Source organism: Temnothorax curvispinosus, unplaced genomic scaffold (assembly GCF_003070985.1).
Source record: "Temnothorax curvispinosus isolate PA1 unplaced genomic scaffold, ASM307098v1 QBEX01011923.1, whole genome shotgun sequence".
Taxonomy (NCBI): domain Eukaryota; kingdom Metazoa; phylum Arthropoda; class Insecta; order Hymenoptera; family Formicidae; genus Temnothorax; species Temnothorax curvispinosus.
Window position 1 is genome coordinate 131533 of NW_020221703.1, and position 21547 is coordinate 153079.

Genomic DNA, 21547 nt, shown 5'->3' on the forward strand with positions numbered 1-21547 from the left:
TGCCGGTATTGACGTGATCTTTATTTAGATTCAAAACTTGATTATTACGTAATTCGGTTGGCCTTCAAGCTAATTGTATTTCCTTTTGCGTTATAAAAAGAAGCGCTAATAAACCGAAGGAAGTTTCCTTTATTAAGCATCTTTCTTTAAAAGTTCCGAAAATACCAACGGGATTAGACTGATTGTGAGCTAAATTCTTAGTAAACGCATTTTGCTCCGCGTGTCGTATTTTGACACAATTTCGTCGGGAGTTATCCGTGCAAAATCAGTGATTTCCAGCGGCGCGCGGCGTTTAGACGGCGTTCAAAACACGAGCCATAACAGCGAAACGGCCTTACATCTCCGGTCTGACATCGTGGCGCGATGTTGCTCTTCGTGCGATCGTCATGCATAAATAATTCGCCGCAGAGATCACTCGTGATAGTCGTGATTCGATGAATAGGTTGCGCCATACGTTCATAGTGCGAGACATTTTGGTGAGAAGTGCTTGGTTAGCGGCCCTCGAGATTTGCTTACGAATCGCTCGTAAATCGTTGACGTTATCGCCGCCGAAGTTCGCTTGGCGAAGCGTAGGATATTTAGGAACGCGAACTTGCGGACGAAGAACCATAGGGGGCCATTCCATGCGCATGATTCGTTAGACAGGATTTCGACAAATGGTACGATCTGACGAGAATTGCCGTTTCGCCAGACCCGTAATTGGACGCTGAACTTGTTTGGGATCTAATCTCGTGAATACCAGACAGACGTGGCAGAGAAGTTTCCTATAATTCAAATGTGACCTGTAGATTCCACGTGGCACACAGAGGGGGCTACTTAAACTTGCAGCGTTTTAGTATAATTAAATATCTATTCGTAATCGACTCTAACTGAAAGAATGAAGCAATGGATCTGTGATTTTTTAATTAATTATATAAATATTATTTCTACTTTATTAAATATATACTTTCAACGCTGCGGAATAAAATTTTAATTATTTTTATGCATCTGAAATTCTGATATTTACATTTAAAATGAAATTGCCTGCCTCCTTGCTTTATTTACGGGGGTTCAATTGATCATGATCTTTCAATTTTCAACGTAAGGTATCTCGCTATAACTTTAATTAAATTTCTCTTGAAGAAATTTAAGTACTTAAAGAATAATAAGGGTTCGCGTTACCGCGGTGTAGTAACCTTTTTCATGATGCATGGTATGTAATGAAATATAATTTTCTTGTAGACACTACGTTAATAGAGCGAGTAGGTTTGATATTCAGCCCCTTTATGAAATCCTATTGCTTTTACCTTACCCTTTAAGCTCACATTGCGAATCAGAGATGATGGTCGCGCGCGGTGAAGCTGTTTTGCATATTAAACGTCGCGCAAAAAGATCGCGAGCAACTTCGCAACGCATGAAAGCTTTCTCGCTTTCAATATTAAATTAACAGTCGAGTATATCTCGAGCGACCATGCATGTTGTGTGCATCGTTAGCTTGAAATTTGTGCCGCAAAGTGCCTTGAGGGAGGAAGCCATTCATCCGGATATACATACACGCGTAAAGATGTCAGTTTCTTCGCTCATTTTACGATACCGTCGTGAACTCACTCAAATATCATATTCACGCTGACGTTAAACGGAAACGCAGCAATAACTAACGCAATCGCGTATGCGTCTCATTACACCGGCACAGCAGTATTAACGACGGCGGGGAGTTCTCGTCGTGACCTGCACTCTCGTTTCCGTTCGAGGACTTTTCTTCTCGCTACTACAGGCATGTCTGCGACGCGACGGTGTAAATAATTATAAAGTGTCTGCTACCGAGAAGAACCTGGGAAACCTGGGAAACCTGGGATACTCTGAGAATCTTTCTCTTTGCTTGCCTTGAAAAAAAAATCAGAGAACTTCTTGGAGAATTTTATCGGGACACCCGGAGAACGTTCGGTCGAAATTGTCTCTTCAAAGATTTTATTTTCAGCTGTTTTGCGAGCACAAAAATGTCATATTTTTAGTACCGAAGTGCTATATAAATCTCGTTTAAAAAGATTACTGCAATATTTAGATGTTGACATCTTTTTACGTTTACGAAAGAGACTCTATTTTCTTTTATTTCTTGTGGATAAAAAAAATGAAAATTTTATGCAACGTGAAATATCTATTTAAAGTTCTATATTTATTTTGAGCTTGCGCCTAAGGTCGCTCCGATTTTGCCTCTGAATTCGAACGAAAACGCTTAGAAAATCAGGGAATCCTCACGGATGATTTTTTTTTTTTTCAAGATTTCAGCAGATACCAGAGTTACGGATTTTAATTGACGGAATTTTCTTTCGGACAAGTCGGCAGGAATCAGCCGCGGATATAACGTAACGGGGTTAATATGCTAAAACGCGGCTAACTTGTTTATCGTTAATGAGGCTGGAAAGTACGAGAGCGAGTGCTGGGCGTTATATCGGGGGTAACGCATGACGTCGGCAAAGTGCTGCGCGAAATTCTGAGCGGTCTGAGGGGGTTCGCTGGGGATGCCGAGGCATGCACCACCGTGCGAGCAAACACGGCGCGAGCACACGCGGATTATATTTCTTACCAAATGTTGTTTACCCAGGAATATCGTTATCCCCCGTGGGACAGAAAATAGTAATGAATATTAATGTCGCGACCATTTAATTACATTGAAGATAACGGTCTAACGTGAGCGCGCGCGCGCCCAGGGAATGCGCGGGGATACTTAGCGTTATTACGAGCGTCAACCTCCCGTGTTTTGGCAGGGGATTTAAGGCGCGAGAATCGGTGAGAAATTCGACGCCGGACATATCTATCATTCGTGAAATTAGTTTTTCCGCAACAACGTTCGGTAAATTTTTTTACACGTCGTCGCCGGTCGTTACTCGCGATTCGATGCATACCGTCTCTTCTTCTCTATTCCCCGTCTAGTTTAAAAGTTAAACGCCACGTCGGTCGATGATGCACGACGATGGTTACGTACGTTAAACATTAGCGGATCGATCCTAATCGCGATGAAATGGTAACGCAACGTACGAGGGCGGTTGCGACCAATAATTTATGAGACTATTGACTCTTATACCGAGACACACACGCAACAGACCGCCGCGTAACTTTGTGCAAAGCCGCGGGACTTGCGCCAACCTTGCCACATGCTCTAGATCGTCGACATGAACGACGATTATTACGAAGCGCCTTAGTACGATGCTCCGTTTTTTCCCACATTCCCCCGTTTCCTCCCTCTTTCACTTTGTGCTTCTATCCTCTGTCCCCCCCCCCGTCTCGGGGGGGCTGTGTGTTGGATCTTTTATGAGGAAACGCGACATAATAGACCGCCGGAGTACGCGCGCCGTGATTAATGGCGCTTGGTTTATGAGGAGCGCTTTGATTTATCGAGCGCCTTGTTCTCCAAAGTCTTTCCCCGTCCCGCACCCCCGTCTCCCCCGCGCAATGCCAAGTTTACCGATTAATCCCCCGGACATCTTTCGAGTGGGGCGCCTGCCTCGCGCCGAAGTAACACCCGCGCTAATAGCCGTCCGTTTCTCTTGCGCTTTCAGCTCGATGAAAATCACAACCACAAGCCGGTGTTCTCCAATTGCTCGAATTACGCGCCGGTGGTGAAGGAGGAGGAACCGCCTGGCACGGTGGTGATCCAGGTGCATGCCGAGGATAGGGATCCGCCGGAGGATGGAGGTATTGTATGGCAGCGCGATATCATCGCGTATATGTCACACGTGTCACGCATAAAACGTCTGTGGTAAATTATGCGCGTGGTAAAAAAACAAAAAAGTTGTACACGCGAACTATTTTTATGATCTTCAAAGTTTCGCGACCTCAAATTAAAACAGAAAAAAAGTTTATGATGCACGATCCGTGTTTGAGCTTGTTTTTAATCATGTACCGTGTCCCCGGTATGTTTTTCACCATTCGTTCATTATTTTTGACGAATTTACGCGCATCACAATGAGATCAGGCAAACGGAAATATCTTGTCGCATTATTAATTATATTAATAAAGCAGAAATACGTACTATTTTCTCTCATGCCAACAAACCGCGATGAACGAAAATAGAGCGTATAGGCAAGTAATTATAGTTCACTTGCGACATGTTATGCAGAAGAATTATTTTATACGACAAGAGTCTCATTTGATTTGAACTCGAAATTAAATGAATTTTTTATTAAAGAAGTTTTGAAATTGTTGAATTTGAAAACACGTTTAACTTAAAAACAAAATTATTATCTGTATCTATACATAAATATAGAGTGGATGGAAATAACGTTGTAAACTGTGTTGTAAAAGAGAAAACATGTTTTTAAATATGTTTCAAATATATTTTAAAAATGTTTCAAACATGTTTTAAATATGTTTTAGGCATCCAAATATTCCTAGGAAAATATTGTTTCTAGATATTCGAGACTTCTTTAATAATTTCAAGACTGAGTTATTTTTCAAGATTTTCAGAAGTCTGATTTTAAATAATATTTTTAAAATAATTCATTTTTACATGATTAATTTGCTTAAAGATTTTTTAGGAAATATTTCTAGGAAGATATTGTTTCTAGATATTCGAGACTTCTTTAATAATTTCAAGACTAAACTATTTTTTAAGATTTTTAGAAGTTTGATTTCGAATTATATTTCCGAAATAACTCGTATTTTCGTATGATTTGATTTTCATGAGTTTATTTGAAGATCTTCGAAGGACAGATTCGAATTTCTATTATCCGATTATACTAGCTCGATTATCCGACGATCGTCTGATCCGACCTCACATTTTCAGGTACCATTACATACAGCTTCGTGACTGGTCCTGAGGAAAAATTAAAATTCAAAATCAACAACAAGACGGGCCTCATCACGACGACCCAGATGCTCGACAGGGACGAACCCGCCAGAGAGAAGGAGGCTTATCTCACGGTACTCGCAACCGACAATGGAAAGCCGGAGCTGGATGACGTGTGCACATTTAAAGTCACTATCGAAGACGTCAATGACAACGGACCAGTCTTCGACAAAGTGGTACGTCTCGCTAACTACCTAAATTACCAACTCGTTACCAACTTCCTTACGGCTCATATCTGCAAATACGAATCTGGGTGCATGTGGTGCGAATAAGCGTCTACATTATGCATACGCCATAATTATACGGATGTAATAGACTTAGCCGGATTGTACTGAAAAAAGAAAGAGCGACCGTAGAAGATTTTTTCGTATTTACAGGATGATAGTGCGTTCTTTATGCTAAAAGGCTAATTTTTTATGAATATATGTATAAGTTGAAAATATAAAATAAATTCTTTTCATATGAGATTCATTTTCGATAAAAACGTTACCAAAATGAAATGAACTAATTCTTTCAAAGAAATTTTTTACTGACTTTTAATTAATAATAATAATTTACGAGAAAATAAATAGTTTTAAGTGTATGACTCATACGTTGTTACATAAAATATCAGTAAGAAATTTTTAAACGTAACATTTATGTCTATAGAAATGTTGAGAATTAATTTGATAATGAGTAGCTCGTGAATTATTACAGTGGATTTCCGTACGTTTATATATATCGCGTAAATTCCTCTTTTTCTTCGTAGACTAACATAACAGCCACTATCGCCACTAACAACAATTGCTTGAATTTTTTGTTTCATTTCAATCCCAGGTCTTCCGTGGATATGTGTGGAAGGTTGGTTCCGAATACGTGGTGTGAATGTTGCTCGATATGTAAATGAAAAAATAGAAGTGTCCCAAGTTTTGTTTCCTCCCTTTTTTTTATGCACACAGTTTGCATATTTCATGAAACAAATTGTCATTTTTATGTATCGAATGAATATCTTTCCGTGCGCACTTGAAAAAATATTTTCAGATTTGACCATGAGAATTTAAAAGAGTACGAGATAAAAATTTGCGTTGACATCATAGATACAGAGATTTTCCATTTGATTTATAACTATGACGACTATCAGCGCAACGTGACGAACTACATTTTCCAATTATATTGTATATAATTATATATATATATATATATATATATGTAAATTTATTATCATTGAATCTTATTATTTAAATTTATTATCATTATTAAATTAGCATGCATGTACGTGTGGTCTTTTAGGAATGGTAATTGTACCGTAAACACGATTCGTATGAAAATTGCATGGAATACATCACGCTAAGTGCATTTTAGAAACCGCGCGCACGTATTGTGCGATTGTCGGTTGTCGCTAATACATTTTGGCTTGTTACGCAGGCATACACGGAATCTGTGCCGCAAGATTTACCGGTGGGTCGCCAGGTCATGCGAGTTTCTGCCACCGATATCGACAATGGCAACAATTCCGTCGTACGGTATAGTCTGTCTCCTAAGAGACCGGATGATGCTGTATACTTTCGGATCGACCGCGAGTCCGGTGTCATATTCCTCAACAAGGCTATAGACGTAAGTAATGCGAAGGTGGAATGATATTAAGAGGATAGCGCTTAAACGCAAACTCTGTTTTACTTCGAACAATATTACTTCGAAACTAGAGCTTGTAACACTTATCTGATAGTTTAAGCGATAGTTTCGTCGTTTTTTATTAAAATCCGTCGTTGTTCTAAATTTTTATATTCATCGGCGAAGTTTGTTACGTAAATGTATTCTCTTTCGCTATTTTTAATAAACAAAATGTCTGTTGAATAATCGACAGAAATATTATCTTATTTCTTGTGTGTACTAAAAATAATATTCCCGAAACCCTGATAAATAATGGAACGTATCGATCCATCTCTTTTTCGATAAGCTTCCGCTTCCCCATTTTATTTAACAAATCATGTATGTATATATAAATGTCCTGCATTATGGTCATAATGAATTTGTGCAGCGGAATCCAGATTACACATTTAGTATGACGGCGAGGGCCGAGGATCTTGGCGAATTCCCGCAGAGCAATATCATTGAGCTTAACATACGGGTTGTGGAATCGCATAAGAAGGCGCCAACTTTTCTACCGAGGTCACCGGAGCCGATCAGACTTAAGGAGAATTTTAACGATTTCGATTCTAGCATTGTCCGTTTGAAAGCGGTTTCCAACATCGAAAATTCTAATAATTCGGACGATTCGTCTCTAACGTTTGAGCTCGTGACCGGCCGAACAGAACAGACCAACAAGGGGAACACTTTTAGGTACTACACGAATTGCGCTTAACGTGTTTTCACTCTATGTAATATGAAACAAAACATGTTAACGATTGCGAACCAACGCGCGTTTTCAACGAGACTTCAACAAAATATTTTATTTCACGTTCATTACAGATTGGAATCCAATAAAGATGTAGCAGATATCAAGCTCTCTCGCCATCTTGATTACGAGAGTAACACGCAATACTCATTAATAGTGAGAGTACAAAACGAGTATCAGTTAGCTGCTGAAACGGTGGTCGATATCGAAGTTCTAGACGTAAATGACAACATTCCAGTCTTCCGTGAACTCAAAACAGGAAGCGTGTTAGAGAACGAACCTCGAGGAGTTTCTGTGATGCAAGTGCGAGCCATTGACTTTGATGGAACGTCCGCTAATAATCAGGTATTAAAATTTCATAAGTCATATTTTGTGTGCTGTAAGAGCGTCTTTTATTACAACTTATACGTCAAAAGTTTCATTATGTCTTGCACTTAACGCAATATCGCGACTTTCATCCTCAAAAGGTTAGCTACAAGTTGGAGAACTTCAAGGACCTCTTTGCCATCGACCCGCAAACTGGTAATATCACTACGTTAGTGACATTCGACAGAGAAGTAAAAAATATCTACAGTGTGAAAATAATAGCAACGGATAATGCTCCGAGTGCTTTGCGCAAAAACGGCGAGCACAATGAAGGAAAACAGGATTTCCAAATCGAAATCGCTGATAAGAACGACAATCCGCCTCGTTTTACCCGGAAAGTGTACACTCATAATTCGATTGACGAAAGCGCCGACATTAACACGGCCGTGACTGAAGTCAAAGCCAACGATCCCGATACGGCGAGCTCTGTCACGTACAGCATCATATCGGGAAACACCGACGACAGTTTTTATATTGAAGCTATATCGGGAGTGATTCGCGTGAACAAGCCGCTCGATTATGAAAAAATCACCAAGTACAATTTGACTGTGAGAGCGTCCGACGGTGTGTTTAATGACACGGCGCAAGTCGAGATTTTTGTCGAAAACGTTAATGACAATTCGCCGGTCTTCGAAGACTTCAACAAAAATCCGACGATAGAGGAAGAAAAATTGGTGGACGGTAAGTAAAATGTTAACGCGATAATTTTCGAATAATCCGGCAAAATTAAAATTTTTTTTTCTAACAAAATTTGTTACTGTTTGTTTAGGATGTATCACCACTGTGGTGGCTTATGACCCTGATATCGAAGATAGAAATGCCGATCAGCATATTGCCTACTTCATCGTCAAGGAAGAACAACGGCCCTTAATAGGAATCGACAAAATAGGCTGTATGAAATTGAAAAACCCATTAGATCGTGACCCACCGAATGGTCACGTTACGTGGATTGTAAGTTATTACTTATATGTTTAGGACCTAATATTTTAAGAAATAAATTTAATTTTTTAATTTTCTTTTTTTGTTGTTTTTGTCAGGTCTCCGTAATGGCAAGAGACGAGGATGATTCGCCTACGGCTCTTAGGTCCACGGTGCAGGTTAATATTACTCTCATAGATATCAATGACAACGCACCATTTCTCGATATGCCTTACCCAGTAATTTGGGGTGAAAATAAACCACCCAGCATGATAACCGAGCTTAGAGCACGAGATTATGACTCCGAGGAGAATGGCCCGCCATTTGAGTTCAAAATTGACATCACTGCGGACCAGGAAATCACAAAAAAATTTGATATACGCGAGACTAGTTTATATGCGCGAGTGGTGTTTGATCGAGAGGAGCGGAAAAGTTACGATATACCGATCGCAATCACGGACAGTGGTGTGCCACCTATGACGGGTACTTCGACGCTTACTGTGATCATAGGCGACGAGAATGATAATCCTATGCGGGAGGGCTCGAGTTCTATATTTGTTTACAATTATAAAGGAGAATCTCCTGACACGGAAATCGGACGCGTTTATGTTAATGATCCGGATGATTGGGATCTGCCGGACAAATCTTTCGATTGGGCTTCTCCTCACGACGGTTTCCATCTTAATACCAGTACCGGTATGATCACTTTACTGTCGGGTACATCAAACGACACCTTCGTGTTGAAATTTATCGTCACCGAGAAAGGCCAAACTATTCCATTGCATCAAGTACATGCCTACGTGAACGTCACTGTCAAGGAACTTCCCGAAGAAGCTGTTGACAGATCCGGTTCCGTACGATTTCATGGACTGACGGCGGAGGAATTTGTGGAACCTGACGAATCGGGTGTCAGTAAAAAGGAGGTATTCCAAGAGAAATTGGCAACTATGCTGAATACATCGGTCGAGAATGTCGACGTGTTCACTGTACTTCATTCGCCTCATCACAACAATAGAAGCTTGTTGGACGTCCGATTTTCGGCGCATGGCAGTCCGTATTACGCTCCCGAGAAGTTGAATACGATTATAGCGCAGCATTCGAAAGAAATCGAACGGGGGATGAAAGCGGATATCTTATTGATGAACATTGACGAGTGCCTATTCGAGAAGCTCCACTGCAACAATTCATGCCGCAACTTCTTGAACGCCAGCACCGTTCCATATGTCGTCTACACCAATACCAGTTCATTTGTCGGTGTTAGGGCGGTCGTAGATCCGCAGTGCACTTGCCACGTAGCGGAACCTATCGTCTGCTTGAACGGTGGTACGCCTCTGGCAGAACGATGTGAGTGTCCGCCTGGTCTAGAAGGGCCGAAATGCGAACTGCTGGGCATTGGATTTCACGGAGACGGTTGGGCTATAATGCCGCCGCCTGGTCAAGCTTGCGACGACTCACATTTAGGTAAGTGTAATACACCATTTCCGTTCTTCATTTTTGCACTTTTATTCACATGTGTGTGTGATTATCGTAGGATTGGAGATAACGCCACACGTGGACAATGGTCTTGTATTCTATTTCGGTCCCATGACTTACAATCCGAAGCTTGGAATTCAGGATTTCATGTCTTTGGAACTTCAACATGGCTTCGCTGTATTGTATGTTGACTATGGAACGGGCACTGTAAGGCTAGATCAGAGACAAATCAAATTAACGGACGGCAAGAGGCACAGAATAGACGTTTACTGGAAGAAAACTGTAAGAATTCTCGTTACATGTGCATCGTTTTGTTTAAATCAATTATGCAATTTATCTTAATCGTGCTTGTTTTTTTTTTCCAGTCGATAGAGATGATAGTCGATAAGTGCGGCATATCCGCTTGCATGAGTCTCACTGCACCGCAAGGCACCAGTGAATTTTTAAACGTTAACAGTCCGATGCAAGTAGGTGGTACATTGACTAATTTAGCGCACTTAGCATCAAGTTTGAAATGGGATCATAAACCAACTGACAAAGGATTTGTTGGCTGTATACGCAATATGACATTCAATGGAAATGTAAGTAATGAAGACGTATCATAATAGGCGTAGTTATGGTAAATTGTGGAGAGAGATTAAGTTATATATCCTTTTATTTGTTTCAGACGTTTAATTTAGGTATGCCATCGCTGTCCAGAAATGCGGATCCTGGCTGCGATCATGGCATGGCAAAGGCCATCTCGTTCGGAATTGACACGAATTTTATAGTAGCTATTTTAGTTTGCGTCTTGATATTGTTAATATTGCTCGTGGCGGTAGTTGTGCATAGGAGAAAGACGGATGATCTGTATAAAGATATGGATGATATCAGAGAAAATATTATTAATTACGAGGACGAGGGAGGCGGTGAGACTGATGCGGGTTATGATTTAAACGTCTTGAGAGCCATTTACGACGCACCACCTATTGATTCTAAGATAGCTCCAATTGGCCTACAGGGTAGAGGTATGATAACGACAGATTAAAGTGTTATTTGCGTTATGGATTATTTTAAAATACGAAAATTAAAGAGAAAATTTTCTATATAGGAACCGACGAAGTTCCAGACATTTGTGGCTTTCTAGATGGAAAGAAAGAAAGCTGCGATAAAGATCCCGATACAAATCCATTCGACGATGTAAGGCATTATGCTTACGAGGGAGAAGGGAATTCCGAAGGCGACCTATCGTCATTAGCTTCGTGTTAGTATTTTTGAATCTCAGAAAATCTCTTAAACTTATCTACTATATTACTACTATATATTCTTGTATCGTTTTCTTAATTAATTTCATTGTTTTCTTTTTATCAATAGGCACTGATGATGGAGATCTCAATTTTAATTATCTATCTAATTTTGGACCAAGATTTAGAAAATTGGCAGATATGTATGGAGAAGATCCAAGTGACGAGGAAAGTGACGGAGTCGGTGAACGAGAGAGCGAAAGCTGGTGTTGAGTTTTCCTAAATGACAACATAGATATAAAATTTTAACGCAGGTAATTTTAACGTAGTTGCTTTGTTTTATAATATACTACAGTATTACAATTTTTACAATATATTACTTATAATTAAATGATCGTTATTTTATTTGCCAGAAAATGCACACAGCTTGCAGATTCGCTCCCGATTGTGATTCATGTAACCATAATTAGGAGCATACACGCCGCAGAGTTTACACTGTGCAGGTTCGTGCGTTTCCACAGCCCCAGCTTCCAATTAATTGGAAAGAAACGAGGTTTCATTGTACTTAAATGTGGTCTCATTCACCGACTACTTTAGTTCGACGGTTGAAGAGACAAAGAGCGTGTGATACGCCTACTAACGCAATGTGTAATTAACGCGCGTGATTTATTAGTGGACGGAACAAACTTTATGATTATCATGAGTGACTATACGGACACTATATAAATTTCGTTTACTCGTGAAAGTGATGCGTATCTTATACTGACCCTTAAAATGAATTTTTATATCGTGTCGATAAAACCTAGCGCATTTATGTTATACTTTTACACTAGAAGTGATATATGTGTATATGTGAGGCGAGAGAAAATAGTGCGTTCACTGTACGAATGTGAACAGTAAAAGTTCTGGATTATTGTGTTCTCGTATGTACTTCGACGAGTTGGACAATCGACATTTCCATGCATCCTTTCCTTTTTTTTTCTCTTTTAACTCAATTACTTAAACATAATTACAACTATAATTATAATTATAATACATACTGCATTTTGACGGATTATAATAAGCGACACTCCATTAGTTAGAAGTATCAGGACAGCGCAGCGGCATAAATGTTGTATTATGTAAACGGCTTAATACTTCGTCGATTATTCTGTTTGGAGACTTATATTTATTATTAGGGAATAATGTACAAAGCGACTCAGAAAAACTGCCGAAATTTTTGTTAAGATTTTCAAAATAAAGATCAAAGAAAACGCACGTGAGAAAAGTTAATGATACACATAAAACCTGTTCCTTCTTTTTTCTTATATTTCGAGTATTTGGTTTTTAGTTCTTGAAAGCTTTTTGGACGAAACATCACACTATGTATAAAAAACACTGATTAACATTTGGTATACGATATCTCTCTCCTCTCTTTACGTTAAAAATATTGCTGTACACAAGTTGGCAAAGTATTAAGCCAATTTTTTAAATTATTCATTCATCGAGTTAGAACGAGAGAAAGAGCTACTGTCTATTTTGTTAATATTTTTTTATAATTGCGTAATAGCGACGAAATGCTATGTGACTGACTTTAGAACTCGCCGTCTAGGAAGACTTGAGTAACTTCGTTAAGCACGAAGACTGCCAGATTCAAGAAAACACTCACCTATATATGCATTATTAGCTTTAAATATTACATTACATTCCAGTAGCAAGGAGAATCGAACAACATCAATTCATCAAACGTCAATAATACATCACAGTTTTGTAATCAGTAGTCTACAACGAGAATATAATTTTTGTTAATTGCTGATCTGTATTCTTGAATTTGGTAATCGTCAAGTTACAAGGTTTCTAGACTATTTTTTATACATTATATAAAGAAAAGGTATATATATATATGAATATATAAAGAGATATATATATAGAGATAAGAAAATAAATAATGTCAAGCGATATCAATGAGGTAATTGTAAAAGAATATAGAGACAACTCTTCTTATGAGAATAAAAAAAAGTAGCGCCACTCTTCTATTAATTTATATAATATTTTAATAATTATGTATGCGAATGAAAAAAAAGGCGTACATGATGTATGACGCTATGAGCATATGCGTAACGATATCATCTGTATTATCAGGTGGACACGTACAATTGTGTACGTATTGGTATATTCGATCTATGTTCCAAAATGTAAGTATGTATGTGTGTATATATGTATATGCAATTATATATGCATATATAAATATATGGAGGGGTTAAAGTCATACTGTCATACCACTATGGCTTTAACCCCTCCATATATAAATACACATATAAATGTATATAAATATATAAATATGTATATATATGTGCATATATATTATGTATACATGCAATTATAAAATTGTGCATATATACATATATGCATATATATGTATTATACACATACATATACATACCCAGATAGTCAAATCGAAAAAGTGTTTGCAAAGCGTATACTATAAATTTCGTCGGCAAAAATGTCAGCAGAAATAGAACCGAAAATCGATAGAATGGCAGATTAACCGTCGAAAATGACATATTCTATTTAAATGGCTACGAAATGACATTCTGTTCAGTTTCCGCTAACAATCTATTTGCAATATTCTGTTTAAATCTGCTAGCATATTGCTGACATTTTTTGCTTACTGGGTATACATCCATCCTTTATACGTGTATACTTCTCGCGAGAGTCGAAAAAATCGTCCTCATCGCAAGTTTGTCCGTAATGTTACTTCGCTAGTAGGACTTTATCGTTATAAGCAAATAATCCGAGTATTCCAGACTGCGGGTCAATAGACAAACGAAAAACCGACGCATGAAGATCGAGTGCCATAGCGCGCTTTGGACGTTGATCTTTCTCCTCATTTTGCGAATAATAACTCGTAAGGTCACTGTGTATCACGGCTCGCAAATAGTTTCGCGACGATAGCACATCTTCGTCATGGACATATTTGTTCTTCATGTTCTTCATTGATCAGCCACCGTTTCATAATACTAATGCTGTCATTTTCTCTACATCTTCATGCGGTTGATAAGTATTTATGTATAAATGGATGCTCTTATTTTTAAGGTTCTTATACAATAAAGGTGACATATGTATTACCTGCAGGTGGTTACGTTGAGACGCACAAATGTTCCTCGGTTATTCGTGCGCTTTTAAGATTTTTAACATTTTTTATAACTCATCGACGAGGAGATAGATGTGCAATGAAGAAACGTTTGTCGAATATATTTTGATACGTATCGCGAGCACACGTTGTGGTAAAACGAATATTATGATGTCCTCTAGACGTATTTTCTAAGTATAAGTCTAGTTCAAACTCGTGTTGACAAGATTTGTATATATAATTATTATATTCGGTAATTTTTCAATAATTCATTCACTCTTTGCGAAACCGCATAAATAACCGAGAAATATTAAATCGTGTTTTTTATACTTGAGAAATATAAAATTGATCTAGCATATTTTATGCATAAAAGCAATCACAATAAAATGTTATAATTTGATGGTTACAAGATAGATATAAGTACTTGCTTTTTGTCGATTGGATGTTGGAAAGAACTCAACGTACCGCGCAGTCCTAATACATATCGTGAAATCCAACTCGTGTAGGTATGACATACATGTATATGATAAGAAACGTAATTTTAGGCGGACGCGTGTGATCTCAAGAGTTGAGGAGCAGATTTCGCGAACGTTCCTCTAGGAATGTCTATAAGCTATTTAGGGGCTTGCCATTGAACAACGATTAAGATGACCGATGGATAAAATATAATAGACCCATAAGGATTTATCTATGTTAAAATTTAACTCTTGCGCACTGCCGTGCTGTTCACTTCCTTTTTACATTGAGGCGATATTTGGCAAGCGTTGTTCAAAGATGTTACTTCAATATAAAGTTTATATGATAAAGATTAGTGTATAATAATTGTAATAGATTTTAATCCGTCATACGGGCGTACAACAACTAAATATTGCTCGAATTTTCTTTAATTATTCCGTTAACGAGATTAGCTCATGTATACAGGAGCATAAGAATTTTATAATTTTCTGCGAAAAAACGTTTTTCTTACTCACCTGTTAAAAGATCCTCGAAGAGACTTTGCCCATGAAATTTGTATAATCGTTACTTCACTTCGTGGCACTGTAAAAAAAAAGTTACATTATCATTATTCCTCACCAATTTCATACATCTGTAACTGTCATTTCTATTATTCGCAAAGATGAACAATAGGTCATAAAGCATAAAGAGTTCGTAAATGCTGTTGATAAATGTTTACTCGACACTGCCTTTAAAATAAAGCAAGATCATGCATTTTTTGACACGCGATCTTAATGACTAAATTTTAATTGGGTCTTATAATGTATTACTCTACACTCTTTAATAAAAACGTATTGTAAAAAAAACTCAAGTAATTAGATACAAGAATATAAATATATATATATACGACAAATGTAATGCGCGTGCGTGTAACAAGCTTGTACATTATTTAGAAAAATAAGAACTATCGTGAACCATTTAATATGTGATAATCGACGGCAACGCATATGAGCGCACCATTATCCTTTATCTTCGATCCACCTTTAGCTCGAAAACGTTGTGTAATTTTCTTTTTGTAGTAATAAAGTGAAATTCGAATATATAATGTCCTATTTTTCCCCGCTAATATCGTACAAAAGAAAGGTCTTTTTTTAAAGAATTGTAATTTTTTAATATTACGACATATACGATGGCGCTACGATACCGTCACGTGAATTCAATATACTTTGTTAGATATGTATTGTCATGTCATTGATTGATAAAGCAATCGATGAGGCTTCACATCCTGCTATGTCCCTCGTTAGAAAATTAGTCGGAAGCCCTCGAGTGTCATGGTCGCACACGCTAATTTAATTTGGCAACGAATGACGCAAGCGATACAGTTTGCTTCTTTGGACGTAATCCTCACAATGACGACATTTGCGTACCAAAATACTTTTAAATGGAAGAAATGGACGTCATTTCCGTGGAAAAAAAAGCTGTTACGTCGAAATTTATATTGTCCGTCTTTTTTTCCTATCGTAAAGTAACACGTGCTGAAATTGAAATGTTTTTATTTGTACAAGTGTGTTATATCTCAATAATTGTTGTCACAACGGTTTTTAATGATCTTTAAACATGATTAATTTTACTTTGGTAGATATAATTTCCTCCTTTAATCATGTGATGTGAAAAATTGTATAAATGGCTTGCGCTTTGATTGCATTAAGTTTAACATTTTGAAATGAAACGGGCATTGCTAATCTGATTGATACTGCACTAAGAATAATATCGCAAATGTATGCAAATCAGTTTTGGCGAAATTTTTGTTTCTCCTTTTTCTCTTTTTTCCTCTTTTTTTTAAATCAAAAGCAACTGATGGAGAAGAAATAAACAGTGAAGACATTTTTTTTTAACACTACAAAGTTTCTAATTAATTTTTCAACGTTTAAAAAACTTTCTGTCAAAAACAAAATGCCACGGTTATGAAAAAAAATTGTATCCTACGCCTCTAACTTATTTTATCTCTGTTTTATCTTTGTTTCATGTTGGATCATTGCTTTCTTAATTGCACGGAACGCCTTTTCTATGTAAGAAAAAGCCATTAAAAAAGCTGGCACATCAAGATTGTATAATTTTACATCTTGACGTCACTAATATAGCAAATAAATATTCAACATTAATTTTGATGCAGTTATGATATGATAGAATCTGCAATTTCATCGACGTTGTTTGTTAAACATATATTAATTGCGGCATACGCGTGTGCAAACAGAAAACAACCGATAGCTGAGGGCTGAGGTCGCAATCATCCAAAATTATAAAGAGAACCGCAATAGTGTAACCGTATCTCTAAATGATCTAATTATTTCTATGCAGCGTATCGCTCATAATCTCTCTTATGTATATCTCAATTGACGTGTCAACTTCCGTATTGGGATCGCGCGAGAAACGATCTCCGGGATGGTAAAGCGAAACGCTTAACGCCGGCGCAGACTTTTCATTATCCCTCTTGGAATAGTGATCGAATCTATCGAGATGTTGTAATGTGCGCGCGCGTTGCAGCAAGGGGTCCAGTAATGTATATAAACAGCAACCGCATCTTAGGACTCTCGTAAACGGGGTCTCTTGCACACTCGGTATTGCGTGCGTTAACTCTAACGAATAATAGATTCTGTACATCTATCTATAAGAAAGTGTTGCCATGTGAGTCTTCCTTTTTCCTTTTCTTTCTTTCATTTTTCTTTTCATTTTTCGTGAAAATAGTGCGATGATTTTTCGGCCCGTTGCAAACAATCAAATCTGCTCGCAATGATCGCGACAAACTGACGCGGTCTGTTCGATACGCGAATAAATACAAGTGCTTCAAACAAGCGCGCAGTTATTGATACAAAAAAAAAAGATATCAGAGCCTTCTCACCACGTGTTTCCACTAAAGATTTGTGAATTTATTTATTAACAGTTTTTCGAAAATTCTTTTTCTACAATACAGAAAATTTATAAATTCTTCTTCATAAAAATTTGCATATATAGCTATCATTCGTATTTTTGATTGCATTATTATATGCGTTATATATTTGCGAGAAATATTTTTTAGTTTGAAGCATATTTTACATACGTATAATACTTTATGCATATTTATTACAACACGTCCACGGTGTCGTCTATATAAATATTCAAAAATATTTTATTATTACGATATAACATAAATATTTATTACTTAACGTAAACAATAAATACTTAAAAATAAATATTAATCATTTACATTATAAATTCAATTCATTACAATATTTCCAAGAGCCGCTATTTATAGCTGATATTTTTACACAGAAGCACAATAATTTCTATTATTTCTAACAATACAATGTATATACATAACAAATTTTTTTTAAGGTTCTGTAAGATGTCTATGAGCTTATTTGCTATAGCATTTCTTTTCTTAATTCTTATTGCGAATGGTGAAGCTCAGTTAAATTTTTCTACCGGATGGGGCCAAGGTAAAAGGAGCCAAGATATGCGAATTAGATCGAGTGGCACGGATTGTTCGTCGCAAGGTGCATCGCTGGAACAATTGTTAAAATTATATTCGTTCATTCAGGTATGAGCTACGAAGATGCGGAGTTAATTCGAAAATTTAATAAGCCGTGACAAGTGGTTGTTATCATAAAAACACAATTAATCTGCTCGTGCATTTCTTAACTATACTAATTTTAATTGTGGAAGATTTATAATTTCGATATGATATCGCTGACCGTAAATTATTGTGCGACATTCGAAATATAATACCCATTTATTTATTGCAAATATCACGGCAAATATTTATCAAAATAATTGTGAAAGCGATATGCATCGTTATTCACGATTTATTAAATTTGATTTATCTATTGCCACTTGCAGATCGAAGCACAGAGGATCTTGGATTGTCAAACCTTAAACAAATGAGCCAGGAAAATGTCATTGGTCTTATCAACTGAACTCGTGCCGGAATGTGACGTTAATTGTCAGAATTAAAATAACGATATTTGGATAATGCAACTGAATCGCTACACGTCTTATCATTTACTTTTCCGAACATTCGAATAGATTGACGTACACAAGTCATGTACATCGATATGGATAACTTTCTATTTACTTTATGTATCTACGACGTTCGAGAAATTTCTCTGTTTAACGACACAATATAAACTAATTTTATTTTTATCTGCTTGCTATATGCTTTGTACATAATATGTATTGCCGCGTGAGCTAATATTGAGACAAGTGGCAAGTTGGTATCGAAGCTGGTCTTCTTACGGCCCTGAGAACGTCTACTGTTGAAGATTATCTATAAATGTTGCATTCCCACAAATGTAATTTTAAAAAATAAACAGGCATCTTTAACTGTTATCTGTAACTGTATTCTGAAAATAAACTGAAATAATTAACTAATATTAAAACTACTATCCTCTGCGGAATCCTCTGTCTTTTACTTTTAGAACATGCAAGAATGGCAACCATGTATCGTTATTAACTTTGTTTAATTACTTTTTAAGAAAAGCCATTTATATTGATTGTTTAATTATGTTTATTAACATAATATCCCAATTACATATATATTCAGTAATATATATGTATATCTTATGAGACAATATCAGAATTATCTGTTAATTTATAACGACGCATGTGCTACGTAAATTTTAATTACACATTGGATTGAATAAAGCTTTCTTTTGAATTTATTCAATTGGAAACCGGTTGTGGATTTATCAATATTACATACGTTGACACGTGCAATGTATCCCCCTACAAACATATATATTAAAACTCACTATATATATATTTTGTAATGTTATAACTCTGTAGACCGTCAAAAGATACAGACTGTGGTCGAATCATCTCGCTGTTACGAGATCATCAAAAGTTCAACAGCGAAGTAAGTAGCTTATTCTTTTGCATCGTTTGGCACTTCGTTTTTATCACGCACAATATTTTTATCGGGATTTAACGAAGATTGTTTCTGTGGTAATTTCATATTAATTATATTTTTATAATATTAACGGTTGCAAGATGAAAACTTTGTGTACAAACTAATATCCAGTTTTAAATTTATTATTTACAAAGTTATTACTTTATTGGAAAGATAAAGTATTGTTTCCAGCAGGCAATGTAATAAAACACTACTTCTTGAATTTTTCTTCATTTACAGATGAACTAAATTTTCTACAATGCAGGAAACTATTTATCTCTTAATTGCATTTCTATCTTTTTGTCACGGTCAATTTAACGCGAAAGATTATCGATCGAGCTATGGACAGGAACTCTACAATGTTAAGAATGGTAAGAAATTAAAATACTTCTATTAATTTATAAAAAAAGTAAAGATAAATCAGAAAAGATCTGTAAAAATACAATGAGTTTAATTATCGTATACTAGTAAAGGCAACGAAAAAATGGGCATAATCATTTATTATATTACATAATCTAATTTTCATTTCAGAAACGTATAGTCAGGACAATGAATTGTTACCAACAAATACAATTCTCCAACAACCACAATATCCTCCTCGATATCGTACGCCATTTAAATGTAGAAGATCAGGTGTCTATGCCGACGTAAACGATTGCAGAAAATATTATGAATGCATAAGAACTGGAGGCAGCATATTTCGGCCTAAATTTGTTCAGTTAGTTCACAAATGCACACCTCGCAAAGCTTTCTCATATATACATGGAATCTGCACACATCCCATGAGAAGTGGAAGAGGAGTGTGCATTTATCGATGGTTAAAAAAGCATGGTTCAGGTATTTAATTTATCATTAATTTAGTAAATAAAATAAATACGTTACAGACATAAAAATATTCTTCAAAAATATTGAACTTTAAATATTCGAAAAAATTTGAAGAACACCGGCCTCAAAATGGAGCTTAACATAACACGTAAGAAGGATCAGATTCACCAGTCATATCGCTGAATGTTACTTCGGAATTAATAAATCAAAAGAAATATGATAATTTAAAAAAAGATGAATTATAAACCCTTTCTATTAAAAATAATTTATTTTAATATTCATAAACGATTAATTCCACTTTCCTCGGTATAAATATTTCATGTTGTGTGATATCTGATGATACATACTATATCACAAAACACAATTTTATAGGTCTTGTTTCATCACATACATCACTAATATTTTTACTCTATTCTTATTTTGATTTTGTAGTAATGTCATGTCAATAAAACATTGATGTTCATATAAAGAACAAGCTAATTCATAGTCATATTGAACTTAGTTTAATTTTCAAATATGCCATTGAAAAATCGGAGTAATACAGCTATATAAATATGAAAAATTAATTATTTAATCAAATATATCAACGCGCCCGCACTATGTATTGTATAAAAAAAATTATTAAAAATTATAAAATAATAAAAATATACAGTAAATTAAGATTAATTTAAAAAATAAAATACAAAATGATTTAAAAAATCATAAAAGATAAAATTGTATTATTCCATAAAATTTCAAAAAATCTTTTAATGGAAATTAAAACATTCAATATTCTCCTTCATAAAGGAAGCAAAGAAAGTAAAGAAAACAGCGGATCTGGAAGCAAAGAAGGTAGCAACAGCGGAGAGGGCAGCTGGGAGGTTGTAACGACCACAGTTGTCCCAACCGAGGGCGACTCTGGAAGCAAAGAAAACAGCAAAAGCAAAGAGAGTCAAGAATCTGGAAGCAAAGAAGGTAGCAACAGCGGAGAGGGCAGCGGGGAGGTTGTAACGACCCCACTTCCAACCGAGGGCGACTCCGGAAGTAAGGAAGACAGCAAGAGCAAAGAGAGTCAAGAATCTGGAAGCAAAGA

General features: G+C 36.4%; 3 protein-coding genes across 4 annotated transcripts in view; all 3 read left to right on the forward strand.

Moving 5' to 3' along the window:
• LOC112461971 (DE-cadherin) overlaps window positions 1-11735 on the forward strand; it is a 118560-nt gene extending 106825 nt beyond the window's left edge. The window contains exons 3-17 of one of the 2 annotated variants that reach the window (XM_025027446.1): window positions 3537-3672; window positions 4763-5001; window positions 5642-5665; window positions 6230-6418; window positions 6843-7144; window positions 7274-7544; window positions 7667-8246; window positions 8335-8516; window positions 8603-9944; window positions 10015-10238; window positions 10322-10537; window positions 10624-10963; window positions 11047-11199; window positions 11310-11493; window positions 11593-11735. In XM_025027446.1, coding sequence (XP_024883214.1) covers window positions 3537-3672; window positions 4763-5001; window positions 5642-5665; window positions 6230-6418; window positions 6843-7144; window positions 7274-7544; window positions 7667-8246; window positions 8335-8516; window positions 8603-9944; window positions 10015-10238; window positions 10322-10537; window positions 10624-10963; window positions 11047-11199; window positions 11310-11452 — 4341 coding nt within the window. In that variant the 3' untranslated portion in view covers window positions 11453-11493; window positions 11593-11735. The remainder of the gene's footprint in view (window positions 1-3536; window positions 3673-4762; window positions 5002-5641; window positions 5666-6229; window positions 6419-6842; window positions 7145-7273; window positions 7545-7666; window positions 8247-8334; window positions 8517-8602; window positions 9945-10014; window positions 10239-10321; window positions 10538-10623; window positions 10964-11046; window positions 11200-11309; window positions 11494-11592) is intronic. The other variant, XM_025027447.1, reaches the window with a different exon arrangement.
• Window positions 11736-17324: 5589 nt separating this feature from the next.
• LOC112461977 (hypertrehalosaemic prohormone-like) lies at window positions 17325-19115 on the forward strand. Its single transcript, XM_025027453.1, has 3 exons — window positions 17325-17411; window positions 18099-18303; window positions 18603-19115. Coding segments are annotated over exons 1-3 (252 nt in total). The 5' UTR covers window positions 17325-17409; the 3' UTR covers window positions 18648-19115.
• An 876-nt stretch (window positions 19116-19991) lies between these two features.
• The window catches only part of LOC112461974, a 13203-nt gene continuing 11647 nt past the window's right edge, over window positions 19992-21547 (forward strand). Inside the window, exons 1-2 of the mRNA XM_025027448.1 lie at window positions 19992-20021; window positions 20182-20297. Coding sequence (XP_024883216.1) covers window positions 19992-20021; window positions 20182-20297 — 146 coding nt within the window. The remainder of the gene's footprint in view (window positions 20022-20181; window positions 20298-21547) is intronic.

What these genes read in the sequence shown, in the direction of transcription:
- LOC112461977 (XM_025027453.1), top strand. An exon ending in AATTATATTCGTTCATTCAG is followed by an intron (nt 18,304 to 18,602) that starts GTATGAGCTACG and finishes TGCCACTTGCAG; the next exon opens with ATCGAAGCACAGAGGATCTT.